General features: G+C 53.0%; 3 protein-coding genes across 3 annotated transcripts; 2 read left to right on the top strand and 1 right to left on the bottom strand.

Moving 5' to 3' along the window:
* The first annotated feature begins 10 nt into the window (after positions 1-10).
* On the top strand, positions 11-1,443 carry TIMM8A (translocase of inner mitochondrial membrane 8A). Its single transcript, XM_014877219.2, has 2 exons — positions 11-259; positions 629-1,443. The coding sequence occupies exons 1-2, from the start codon at positions 137-139 to the stop codon at positions 788-790; spliced, it is 285 nt and encodes a 94-aa protein (XP_014732705.1). The 5' UTR covers positions 11-136; the 3' UTR covers positions 791-1,443.
* An 879-nt stretch (positions 1,444-2,322) lies between these two features.
* Positions 2,323-6,426, bottom strand: LOC106853680 (magnesium transporter NIPA2-like). The gene is made up of 5 exons (XM_088173319.1): positions 6,114-6,426; positions 5,961-6,017; positions 4,843-4,933; positions 4,549-4,709; positions 2,323-3,613 (listed from the first exon to the last, which is right to left on the bottom strand). Exons 1-5 carry the CDS (start codon positions 6,229-6,231, stop codon positions 2,994-2,996), a joined length of 1,047 nt encoding a protein of 348 aa, XP_088029445.1. The 5' UTR covers positions 6,232-6,426; the 3' UTR covers positions 2,323-2,993.
* A 66-nt stretch (positions 6,427-6,492) lies between these two features.
* Positions 6,493-12,147, top strand: TAF7L (TATA-box binding protein associated factor 7 like). Its single transcript, XM_014877228.2, has 11 exons — positions 6,493-6,673; positions 7,609-7,687; positions 7,853-7,986; positions 8,333-8,459; positions 8,657-8,715; positions 9,727-9,799; positions 10,197-10,313; positions 10,415-10,603; positions 10,705-10,817; positions 11,092-11,151; positions 11,721-12,147. The coding sequence occupies exons 1-11, from the start codon at positions 6,608-6,610 to the stop codon at positions 11,763-11,765; spliced, it is 1,062 nt and encodes a 353-aa protein (XP_014732714.1). The 5' UTR covers positions 6,493-6,607; the 3' UTR covers positions 11,766-12,147.
* The last annotated feature ends 87 nt before the right edge of the window (positions 12,148-12,234 follow it).

Raw genomic sequence — 12,234 nt, 5'->3', positions numbered from 1 at the left:
CCCGCCGGCAGGGGGCGCGCGGCGGGCGGGCGCGCGCGCGCGCGGCGCGGGCGGAAGGGGCGGGCGCGGTACCGGCGGCACGTGAAGGTCGCGGCGCGGCGGCACCGGGAGGGACCGGGGCGACACCGGGAGCGCCATGGACGCGCCGTCCGCCGCCGGGCTGGGCGGGGCTGACCCCCAGCTCCAGCGCTTCATCGAGGTGGAGACGCAGAAGCAGCGCTTCCAGCAGCTGGTGCACCAGATGACCGAGCTGTGCTGGGTACGGGCGGCGGGCAGGGCGGCCGTCTCCGGTGACCCGGTCGCGATGGTGGGGCAAGGCGGGCTGGGAGGCCGCGCAGACCTTTGTCCCCCGGGGGGAGGAGGCTGATGGGGACAAAATGGAGCCGCCGTGGGAGCAGCCCCAGCTCCGGTGAGCACAGAGCGGGAGGGGGCGGCTCTCCGGGAACGGCGGGGCGGGGAGAGCCACGCGTGGGGAGAGGTCCCGAGGGGTCAGGGTCCCGGGAGAACCGGGATCCCGATGGGGGGAGCGCGTCCGGGGGCTGGAGATGCCCGGAAGCACGGCCCCGGTGCGGGGTGGGGGCTCGGGCTGCGGTGCCCCCGGGACCAACGGAGACCCCGCTGTGTGCAGGAGAAGTGCATGGACAAGCCGGGCCCCAAGCTGGACAGCCGGGCTGAGACGTGCTTCGTGAACTGCGTGGAGCGCTTCATCGACACGAGCCAGTTCATCCTGAACCGGCTGGAGCAGACGCAGAAGTCCAAGTCGGCCTTCTCGGAGAGCCTGTCCGACTGAGCCGGACCCGGCCCCGCCAGGCCAGGCCCTCGCCCATGCCCAGTCCTGGTCACTCCGCTGCCCGAAGGAGCCAGGATCAGCTCGGGGGAGGGGGGTTAGGATTTAATTAAATGCCAGTCTCGGGGAAGTTGCAGCCAGATGAGAGCCCAGAACAGACACAAGGACGCTCCAGGTCGGGGTGCTGCTCCCCGCCCCGTGGGCCAGCGGCCACCTTTGTGCCGGGACCCCGGTGCCATGCAGGGATCGTTTGGAATGTGCCCCCTCGGCTGAGCAGAGGGCTGCTGATGCTCGTTTCACGGATGCTCCCAGCGCTGATGGGAAGCTTGGCTCTGGGTGAGGCCAGCCCACGGTCGCTGCCTTAAACAGTGCTGCACAAAACAGCCCTCCTAGGCACATCCTCCTCTGCCCCCGGGCACCATCACTGCGCTGCGCAGGCTGGGACAGGCACCCTGAGCAGGAAGAGCATGTTGGGAACAGTGATCATCCCAGGCAGTGCCACTGCTGGAAAATACTTCCAGGCTTCTGTAGGTAGATCATTCATACGGCCAGGTGACCAATTTTCACACTGCAGCACAACTCTGTCGATGCTGACTTGCTCCATTAACTGCTTTCCCTGGATAAATGTAATAAATATTAACTGGGTCAATTTTTAATATGAGATTCTCATTTTTTCAGATCACTGCTGAGAATGGAAAATCTGGCCTTCTTGTCACTCTCTCTCCCTCCCAGTGATCCTATTTATGGCAAAATTAGTAGGAAGGGGGCATAACTGTCTTCTGGCTAGAAGGCCTTTTCTGAATTCTGATTTGTTGCTCAATTAATTTGGTCTCATGAATCAGACTTGTTTCTGGGAGAGGCTGTGGCCTTTCCTCTTCTTCCTCAGAAGGTCAACAGCTCCTGCTGTCCTGGAGAGTCGTTCCTTTAGAGAGACTAAATGCAGGGAATAACTAACCAGCTGCTTTATAACCTTGTGCACCTTCACGTGTGGAGGTCACTGGTGAGAGGCCTCTGGGTGTGTCTTCCAGACCTCTGCCCCCAGGACACAAAGAGGAGCTTCAAACTGGAAAAACAACCAACTACTGATCGGGTCTCTGGGAAGGCAGCATTTCAGCAGTGTTTGTATGCTGCAGGGCTCTGGGAAGCCTGGAATAACACTGACAGTGGTCTGAAGCTCTACACAGGAGCCTGGTAAAGCAGTTCTGCACACTACCCACTGCAGGGGCTGCTGGACAAAGCGTGTGAGCTCCTACTGTGGGTGGCTTGTAGCCAGCAGCCTTTCTGGGAACAAACTCAGGATGTGTTCAGCAGCTATTGCAGATGTAAACCCATGTCAGTGAGGACACAGCTGTCTAGTTACCTGTTAGAAACTTACCTCAGTAGCTAAGGATTAGGTTCCCAGAGTAGGTGATTCCCTCTCCTGTCGTAACTTGAGTTTCTCTGGAGCACTCACAGAGTTCTCTCTATCCCTGTGATCCTTCATGCCTTCCAGTGTTCACGCAGCTCTTGGTATAAATGTATCACTCACCACTTGGTAACTGAACAGATCAGTTTTTAATAGAACACAGGAAGCTTCATCAACCTGCACAGCAGACGTTGCATTAAGAGGTTGGTCCCTCTGTAAGAGCTACAGCAGCATGTGGCAGCACCACTGAAGTTTCCCAGTTTGGGCTGTATTCTTTTTTTTGGTGTGAATCTGTAAATAAATTCTAGCAGAGTGAGCAAAATCAAGTACTTGATAGAGGAATTTTTGCATTAATACTCTCTGTATGTCACCTTTAAAGCCAGACATCCATCTTCTCTCTGCATAACCTTAGCACCATGTTAGGTAATTCTGTAACTGTTAATTCTGGTTTTAAAAAACAGCGTGAGCCTCCCCAAATGTGTGATCTGCCATGGAGTCAGGGTTAGCACTGTGTTAGTGCTGCAGGCCTCTCTCTCTGCACAGCCGAGGTCTGAGTCCTGATGAGGGCAGATCAATTCTTCACATAAAATAACAATGAAGAAGCACAGGGTGCCAGGAACTGGGCAGTTCCCAGGACTCCTTTCTGTAGCCACAGGAGGCTGCTGGCCCTGTCAGCCTCCTGTCAGTGTGGTGGTGCCTGGGGCAGGCAGATGGTAACTCAGCTTCTGCTCCTGCAGCAGCACGTTCAGCCTTGGCAGTGGGAGCAGGAAGCCAGCAGTTCAGATGCTTCCTCACCTGCTTTCACTTCTCCTCCTCCTCCTCTGCACTCTGAGAGCCCTTATCCTCCGAGGGCAGCAGAGGCTGGTGCTGACAGGACTGGTGTCTGTCTGCACTGCTCCAGGGCAGGTGTGGGTCTGCCCTGCCTGGCTGCAGGAAGAGGGGCAGGAGGGTGGGGGTGAAGGGCATGTCCCTGAAGGCGTGCAGGAGGAAGATGCCGGACACGATGGTGAGGAAGCCACTGATGGAGCCGATGATGTTGTCCAGCACCATGTGCTGCCACTCCTTGAAGAGGATGGCTGAGCACATCATGACTGCTGTGGTGAACAGCACGTAGTAAATGGGTGTGACCACAGAGGTGTTGAAAATGTCCAGGGCTTTGTTCAGATAGTTGATCTGCGTGCTGATGCAGATCACCAGACACACCAGGAGCACCCAGGCCAGGGGTTCCTTCAGGACTGGCTTCCCAGAGAACAATTCTTTCAGGGCAATCCCCAGGCCTTTGACACAGGATACGGACAGTGAGCCAATGGCAGAGCAGACCAAAACATAAACCAGGACGTTGCTCTGTCCATAACGGGGTCCAGCCACAAAGATGAGCAGAAGGGAGCTCACCAGGACACACACAGCAAATACAATAAATCCTTGGAGAAAGAAAAATTCAAGAACTCCCATCAGAACACAGCAACACCAGTGATGGATATGACTGAACAGCAAGTAGAGACTGAGGACAGGTAGCTAAGTGCCCCATCAACCTTTCGGGCCTCCATCTGAAGGGAACAGGGTTGGAAAGCCTGAGCAAAGCTGCAGAGATGACAACAGCTCATTACAGTGTGATCACAAGTCAGGCTGTTGGGGATGTAGTCTGCTGAGAGGGACCGGGGCACAACCACGCTCCACAACACTAACAGAGCTGAGGAGCTTTTGACCAGTCCAGCAGGAGGCCCAGGAAGGTGACAGAAGGCTTGGGAAGCTGTGTCTGAACTCTGCAGACTGGTGGGATAAAAACGAAAGTGCCACATCACAGGAATGCTCTGCCAGTGATCCCCCTAATAAGCAGCAACATCTACCTGTCACTCTGCTTTGCTCTTCTCCTTATGCTTCCTTCCTCCATCTCTTTTGGCTTATTCTGCCATTTGTACTATTGCCTACGTCATATGCATGCGACTTGATTCATCCTCTAACATAAATACCAGGACTACCTGATCTTGGGCATAACTCCTTGAATTCTTTTGCCTTGAATTCTTCTGCCTGAATTTTCCTCCTCTGTCTTCTCTCAGCCACACCACTACCACCCTTATATACAGGAATTCTCCCTGCAATTTCTGGCACTGCCACAGGCCACTCCCTGCTCCTGACAGCTGCACCTCATTTCCCTGCTCCTCACTTTTTGCATCTGTACCTCATAGACAGTAAAATCACCAGCCTACTTGGTAACTATTAATGATTCCAGTGGGGTGTGCAGAACAAAAAATAGCTCAATTACCATTAAGTTCAGCCCTTTCCAAGGGCAATCTATACAAGTTGTATCCCATCTTCTACTGTCATTACCCTGAAGTCACCAGGAATCCTTTAGTACCTGGATCTTTCAGCTTCTCTGCCATTGACTCCAGGCTGGAAACCTCTTCTTCCTGCGGAGCATGGATCACCATCACAGTGGAGCCCAGGATACTCAGGATGCAGCCAATCTTCCCGTGAACATTCAGCTGCTCATTCAGGAAGATGGAAGACAGAACTGCACTGAAAAAACAAAGAAAACCAAACCATCCAAAACCAATTAGGACAAGAAATGGATACCTGAGGGAAGACAGCAGAGCAACTGCCATCACTAAGGGCTGGTGGGTGAAGTGAGGCTGTTTCTGAAGCTGCTTACCTAACAAGGACACTCAGAGCACCCAGTGGAGTTACCAGTGTTGCAGGGGCAAAGGCATAGGCAGCGAAATTTGCGGCTTCTCCAACTCCCACTGCAAGAGAAACTCCTGTGAATATCGAAGTGGATGCAATTCACCATAATACAAGTTTGAGTGTAGTCAGAAAAGCCTCAGTTTCCTCCTGAGCATCCTGTTTCTCTGAGGTATGTTGAGCAACCAGGGAAGAACAGCACTAGCAAGAACAAGCAGAAGCCCCACACAGGTTCTCTTGGGAAGAGAAGGCTCAGTGTTATGCACAGTGATCCTTAGTCACATGTGCCTCTACAGTGAGCAGCAACCAGAGGAAAGTGTTTTCATAACTTCCACAAAGCTGAAAGGTGTCTGTCCTTTTCCTGGAACAGCTTTTACAGCTTTTTAGAGGGTAAATCAGTTACGTGATTCTTAACATTGAGAAGCTTGAAGTAAAGCTGCTGAAATTGCTGTACACGGTGCTGGATGTGCCATAATCACTACATCCTCAGGGCAGGCCACTTCAGAAACTTTTAACCCAACCAGCTAAACCAGCTCCTCAGCTCCTGCTTAGCAGAGAAACTTGGTAGCGCATGAGACTTTAGAATAGCTTAGTTACAATGAGATCAACATCATCATCAGAAACTTGGATAAAACTCAAGCAGTCAAACAAAAATTGTATTAACAAAGTATGAAAGCGACTGGAACACACTCTTAAAAGGGAAGGCTCTAGAGTGACCTAATTGTGGCTTTCCAATATGTGAAGGGAGCCTACAAGAAAGAGGGAGAGAGACTTTTTACAAGGGCACGTAGTGACAGAACAAGAGGGAATGGATTGAAACTTAAAGAGAGTAGGTTTAGGTAAGATACCAGGAAGAAATTCTTCCCTGTGAAGGTGGGGAGGCCCTGGCACAGGTTACCCTGAGAAGCTGTGGCTGTTCCATCCCGGGAAGTGTTCAAGGCCAGGCTGGACGGCGCTTGGAGCAACCTGGGATAGTGGGTGTTCCTATGGGAGGGGGTTGGAACGAGATGATCTTTAGGGTCTCCGCCAACCCAGACCATTCCGTGATCCCATAAGTGCGCCTTACCACAGTCTGAGCGTAGTACTTACTGCACAGCAGCCCTGCCCACCAAAGCCACTCTCGCAGGTACGCGTGCCCTCCTTGCCCTGAGTGCGGAGGAAACAAAGGAGAGACCTCGGATGAAGCCAAACAGAATTCCTGCCACGACCCTCGGGGGAGACAGCGCCTGGGAGCGGCCGTACCTGCCCTGGCGCGGCCGCACAGCCTGAGCAGCCCCTTCTTCTTCAGGACGAAGCTGCCACCGATGAAGGCGCTGGAGGCCAGGGCCAGCCCCAGCCCGGCGCCGAACCCGGCCCCCATGGCCAGCGGAGCGGGGATGGAGCGGGGCTGGAATGGGACTGGAGCTGGAATGGAGCGGGACTGGAGCTGGAATGGAGCGGGGCTGGAATGAGACTGGAGCGGGAATGGAACTGGAGCGGGGATAGAGCGGGGGCGGAGCGGGACTGGAATGGGGATCGGAGCAGGGCTGGAACGGGGACGGAGAGGGAACGGGAAAAGGGACGGAGCGGAAGGGGCGGTGCGCCGGGCTCGGCTTCCGCGGAGCGGGCGGGGCCCGCCCGGGAGAGGAGCGGGGCTGGGGGAGGCTCTGCCAGCCGTGCTGGGCTGGGGGCTCCGTGCAGGAGCCTTCCCGAGGGTGAGGTGACGGCGTATTGGTGGCAGAGCCGGCGGAGGCGGGATGAGCAAGGGCAAGGACGATGCTCCGCACGAGCTCGAGAGCCAGTTCGTGCTGCGGCTGCCGCCGGTAAGGGCTCGGTCCGGGAAGGACTCGGTCCGGATCCCCGCCGGGTCATACCGGGCTCAGCCCGGCCTGCCGGCCAGCCCCGGCTGCAGGGGGGGTTCACAAGGCAGTGGGGAAGCTGCGGGTCTGGGAAGTGATGTGGAAGCAGGCTGAGTGTTTTGGAGCCATTCCCACCCTTTTGAGCGGATTTTCCACGGCCTTTCCTAGAGATGTGCTCCTGCCACTCAGAGCAGGAGGCTCAGAGACAACCTAGAGGGTTTGGGAGGACCTTTCTTTATGGTTAGAGCATATAACAAGTATTGGTCTTTAGTTGCAGTGGCTATAAGTGCCCTCGTTGCTGTTTGTTAGGTGCTTAAAGCTGAGACTGTTTTTCTGGTGCCCAGCGACAGGATGATAAACTAAGGCACCACTAAGTTCCACATCACCATGAGGAAGAACCTTCCATTGAGTGGCAGAGCACTGAAACAGCTGTCCAGGGAGGTTGTGGAATCTCCTTCTCTGGAGACATCTCATACCCGCCTGGATGCGTACATGTATCACCTGCTTCAGGTGACCCTACCTTGGCAGGGGGATTGGACTGGATGATCTATTCTTCCAACCCCAGTTATTCTGGGATTCTGTGAGACTGTGTCCTGCTGAGACCACAAGGGCTTGGTGAAGGGAGCTCTAACTGCCCACAGTTCTGTGGAGCTGTGGCAGGTGTCTCTGTCAGGGACCTCACACCAGTGTCACCTATGTCGTGCCAGGGGTATGGAGAGCACTGGCAACAGTGGAGCCACGGGGTTAACGTGGTGTTGGTAGGAGGGTGCAGTTCACCTGGGTCTTGCAGTTGCCGTCCAGCATGTGGATGGCAGGTGTTTAAAGCTAGGTAGGTTGGGCAGAAGCCTTTGGTGATTCTTGGAGGAAGCACACCCGCTCCTGAAGAATTCCCTTCTCAGGAATATGCCTCGACTGTGCGGCGAGCAGTCCAGTCCGGGAATGTCAACCTGAAGGACAGGCTCACCATTGAGCTGCACGGTGAGTGAGCAGGACCAGGGCATCTGCTCCAGGCCCCTCTGCCTGTCCACAGGTGAAGCTGTGCCACTTGCATGTGTTGTCCTGTGCAGTCCCTGCTGCCCAGGGCTCTATTGCCCAGGGTGGCTGTTGTGCCACAACACTGACCTGTCCCGTGGTTCTCCCCAGCGGATGGGCGCCATGGGATTGTCCGTGTGGACCGGGTGCCACTGGCAGCCAAGCTGGTGGATCTGCCCTGCATCATCGAGAGCTTAAAAACCATTGACAAGAAAACCTTCTACAAGACAGCAGATATTTGCCAGGTATGAACTGTCCTTCCTTCCTGCACCAACAGCTTAATTCATTGTTCTCCACTCCAGGAAAACCCTTATACACTTTGGCAACTGGACACTTATTATAATATACCCAATTCCTGTATCTTACAGTATTAGCAGTTTAAAATTCCCCATTCCACTTGGTGTTTAGAAACCTCATTCCTGAAGTGTGAAATGGGATTGCCCTTTTGGCAGCTTAACTGCTGCTGTATCCAGCTGAGCTGGGGGTGCAGCTGTGTTTCCCACACCCTGTGCCCCTGATTCCCTTTGGCTCACAACATGCAGTGGGAAATCACTGTTCCTTCACATCCTGGTGTTCATGTGGGGATTACAGATGCTTGTTTGCACTGTGGATGGTGATCTCTACCCACCTTTGGAAGAGCAAACTGTGGCCACTGACCCCAAGGCAAACAAGAAGAAGGACAAGGACAGAGAGAAGAAATTCATATGGAACCATGGCAGTGAGTAGAGGCTGTGCCAAGCCCCTCCACCCCATACCCTGTATCTGAGCAGGGTGCTCACAGCTGCCAGGTGCTGGCAGTGCTGCTGCTCCTTTCCACGGCTCTCTCTGTTGCAGAAGGGATCTTCTCCCTTCTGACACGTGCTTCTCTCACTGGGCCATCTGCCTGACACAAGAAATCTGTTTCCTCTATCACAGTCACTCTTCCTCTGAAAAACGTACGGAAGCGGCGATTCCGGAAGACAGCTAAGAAGAAGGTGAGTTGCTGCTCACCCAGATGCAGATAAAATACCCAAGGGCTAGGAGGGCAGAGACATTAGAGCTATGGGTGTGATTGGCCCAGAAGTCATGTGTTTTCTTAACATTTGTTCACTTTTCCTAGCCCGAGATGAGGCTGAGGGTAAGATAGTAGATTTAAACATTTCTTTAGGTGCTTCCTCTGTATTTTCCAAGATGCCTCTGAGGGGAAGATCCTCTGTGCAGAGTACTGCTGGACCTCATTCCTGTGGCTGCCTTGCCACACCACATCTCCTGCTCATAGAGAAGAAAGGAAGAAAGACTCACATGGAAATGAGGCTTCACTCATTCTTGCTTTCCTAGCTTAAATCTTGTCTTTATGCATGGCCCATTCCCTTCCCCAAATAGTACCACTGTCATTTCAGCTGGGGGAGTGACAACAGATGGAGCTCAGAGACTGTCTCTGTGCATATGCACAAGCCAGGCAAGGTGTTGGGGAGATGCAGCACCCTGAGGCTGGGAAGACTTGTTCTTCTCTCTTTTGCAGTTTCTGGGAACAGGGTTGAGTGTGATTTTGCATGACATTTGGGAAACAAATTACTTGAGACATTCTTGTAGCCCACAGGAGAGATTTGATATCACTGCAGTAAAGTTCCTAATTTAAAAGTGAAAAATGAAGCCTTCTTTTGAGTGGGATGGGAAGGAGTTGAGTTGAATTGAGTTGAGTTGACCGTCAACACCTCAAGGACTTTCTGCATAGATACAGAAACTCTTATGAAATACGTAGTACAAGCAGAAAAGTGAGAGCACTCAACCTACCAAGGTACAAAAAAGATGGATTGTTTTTTGGGAGGGGTGTCCATAAATTACTTCACAGTTAAAATATGAGCAAATTCTGAGCAGAAAGCAGAAGATAAGAAGGCCTCAAAACAGTGCTCTATCCAGAGTTGGAGGCTTGGAGTTGGCCAGCACCAGCAGCATGCACAAGGCATTTAACAGTGTCTCTGTTCTCTTTCCCCTCTCTGGCCCAGTATATCGAATCTCCTGATGTGGAAAAAGAGGTGAAGCGTCTCCTGAGCACTGATGCTGAGGCTGTCAGTGTCCGTATCCTTTTAGTAGGGAAAAAACTCAAGGGTAGGACAGGACGTGTGTGACCTGGGGGTTCTGGGAAAAACAAGATGAGCTTTGCATGGATGTGGGACACTGGGAGATAAACACAGGAGAGGAACTGAAGTTTTGGAGCTTCATCTTTGCCTTGTTCGAAGCTTATTGTTTCCTCAAGGTGACCTTTCTTGTGGACTGTGCTGTTGTACTGAGAAGGAACTGAAATAGTAGAGGAGAAGTCATCAGAAAAGAGGTCTGGGATGTTTCATCCTGGGTATCCATAGGGACAAGGCCAGACTGGTTGGAGTGGCAGTGATCTGCCATTTTTAACCTCTCAATCACAACTGCATCTTCCAAGTTCCTCCTTTTCCCTTGACTCACCTGTTCCTGCTGTCAGGCTGGGAAGTCATTGCTGAAGATGAAACAAAAGAAGTGGATAACCATGGTTCACTCACCAGCCTGGACATCTCCTCCCCAGGGATGTCAGGACACAAGCAAGGCCATGGCTCCTCAGGTGCAGTGGGGAAGGCTGTTTTATTTCTAGATGTGGTCCCTGGCAGGCAAAGGGCACTGCCAGGTCATCAGCTGTGTTTTAACTCTTTTGCCCCCACCTAGAACACGATGAACTGCGGGAGATATTTAATGATATCAGCAGCAGCAGTGAAGATGAAGATGAGAGGGATCATCACGACGATGAAGACCTGAACATCATGGATACTGAGGAAGACTTGGAGAGACAACTGCAGGACAAGCTGAATGAGTCTGATGGGCAGCAGCAGGAGAATGAGGGGTCCAACCAGATCGGTGGGTGGCCAGCAGAGCGTGGCAGAATTGTTGGGATGCCAGGCAGGCTGTGCTTCCCAGCTCTGCTGCTGGTCTGGTTCTGAGCTCACTCTCCCTTCCAGCCATGGGCATCCAGAAACAGATTGACAACCTCAAAAGTAAACTCCAGGAAACTCAAGACAGGAGGAAGCGTCAGGAAGATCTCATCATGAAGGTGGAGAACCTTGCCCTCAAGGTGAGAGCTCTCCTGGGGTCTCTTCAAACCTGCTTAACGCTGGGTCACCATTAGATCCAGCAGGCTGATTTTTGGAGAAGCCAGGAGCCTTTGCCTGCTGGGTTAAAAATAGTTGTGGCCCTACACACTCCAGCATTTCCCCGTGGAGGCAGAGTGATCTGTGAAACTGGAGGAGATAAGTGGGTGTTGTCACTGCACTGTTTGACACGTTGTAGCAGCACCTATTCTGTTGAGAACACACTGGTAACTGTGGTCTCCATGTTTGTACCTGCAGACCCGTCTCCAGGCCGTGCTGGATGAGTTCAAGCAGCAAGAAGAGCGAGAGAAGCAGCAGGTGAGGAAACTCCCACAGTGGAGTGGGAGGTACTGGGGCACAACATTGTTCTAGGCTTGGCCTGACAGAATTCCCCGAGTCTTCTACCACAGCAGCAGCTCTGAACTCCAGTGTTACAGTTCAGATGGGGTTGTACCTCATCTGTAGTTGCAAGGAGCTTCCCACGGCAGAAGGAGATACAAGGAGTAGGGTTGACTGCAGCCTTCCTTCTGGAGGAGCCAAAACATGTCCAGTCAGTCCAGAGCTGCCAGGATTGCTTCTTGGGGTAAAACACAGAACACAAACCTGTTAGCACCCATGTACAAGGAAGGCAGTGGCTGTAGGGGTTGTGGCAGATTTCCTACCTGGTCAGCTCTGTTCCAGCCAGGTACCAAGGCAGGAGATTCTCACTCTCAGATCCTTTATGGGCAGTGCCAGTTATGTCCCAGAGGAGCCCAAGCACAGCTCCAGGCAACACACAAGGAGAGCAGCCACTGGTGTGGGTAGAATATATGCAAGAACACAAAAATGCTGGGGCTGTCTGGGGTTCCAGATGTGCCTTACTGTAACATCTCACTCACTCTCCCCAGATGGCTTCCCTGCAGGAGCAGCTAGAGTCCCTCATGGAGAAGTGAGGAGTGGGCCTGGGTCTTTGTGAGCAGAGCTGGAAGTGGTGGTCACCTGCCACACTGAAGTCTTGACTTTAGTTTTACACTTCTGCTGCCACATGTGCTGCTGGGCAGTGGTAGAGGGTCTGTGTCCAGAGCTGATTTCACAACCACTGTGCTGGGTTTGGCTGGTGGAGCTAAAGAATTGGGCTATGCCTGTGAGACCAGCCAAAACAACAGATTTACTGTAAATAGTCAGCACTGCCCTCCCTGGGACAGCATTGTGCTGGTTTCTGCATCCTACTGAGTCTTGGGCTTGATGGGCGGTGGCCTGGTAAGAGTTTGTTCTTTTGTTTGAGGAATGCTTATATCTGCAAACCAAACTCTATTAATAAAGTTTCCTTTTCAACTGTGGTCTGTTCCTTTGTGGTCTCCCAACCACACAGCCCCTGGCAGGGAGCCATGCCTGGGCACTTTTGGTGGGGCACTGCTGTGC

This window comes from Sturnus vulgaris, chromosome 14 (assembly GCF_052056855.1).
Source record: "Sturnus vulgaris isolate bStuVul1 chromosome 14, bStuVul1.hap1, whole genome shotgun sequence".
NCBI lineage: Eukaryota > Metazoa > Chordata > Aves > Passeriformes > Sturnidae > Sturnus > Sturnus vulgaris.
Note: the sequence above shows the minus strand (reverse complement) of the source record. Positions and strands in the feature narration are given on the sequence as shown.

Coding starts and splice junctions, on each gene's coding strand:
- TAF7L (XM_014877228.2), top strand. CDS start 6,608: ATGAGCAAGGGCAAGGACGATGCTCCGCACGAGCTCGAGAGCCAGTTC. Junction 10,818..11,091: donor TGGAGAACCTTGCCCTCAAG/GTGAGAGCTCTC, acceptor TTGTACCTGCAG/ACCCGTCTCCAGGCCGTGCT. Junction 11,152..11,720: donor AAGAGCGAGAGAAGCAGCAG/GTGAGGAAACTC, acceptor CACTCTCCCCAG/ATGGCTTCCCTGCAGGAGCA.
- TIMM8A (XM_014877219.2), top strand. CDS start 137: ATGGACGCGCCGTCCGCCGCCGGGCTGGGCGGGGCTGACCCCCAGCTC. Junction 260..628: donor AGATGACCGAGCTGTGCTGG/GTACGGGCGGCG, acceptor CGCTGTGTGCAG/GAGAAGTGCATGGACAAGCC.
- LOC106853680 (XM_088173319.1), bottom strand. CDS start 6,231: ATGGGGGCCGGGTTCGGCGCCGGGCTGGGGCTGGCCCTGGCCTCCAGC. Junction 6,018..6,113: donor GTGCGGCCGCGCCAGGGCAG/GTACGGCCGCTC, acceptor CTCCGCACTCAG/GGCAAGGAGGGCACGCGTAC. Junction 3,614..4,548: donor AGAGAAGCTGAAAGATCCAG/GTACTAAAGGAT, acceptor TCTTTCTCCAAG/GATTTATTGTATTTGCTGTG.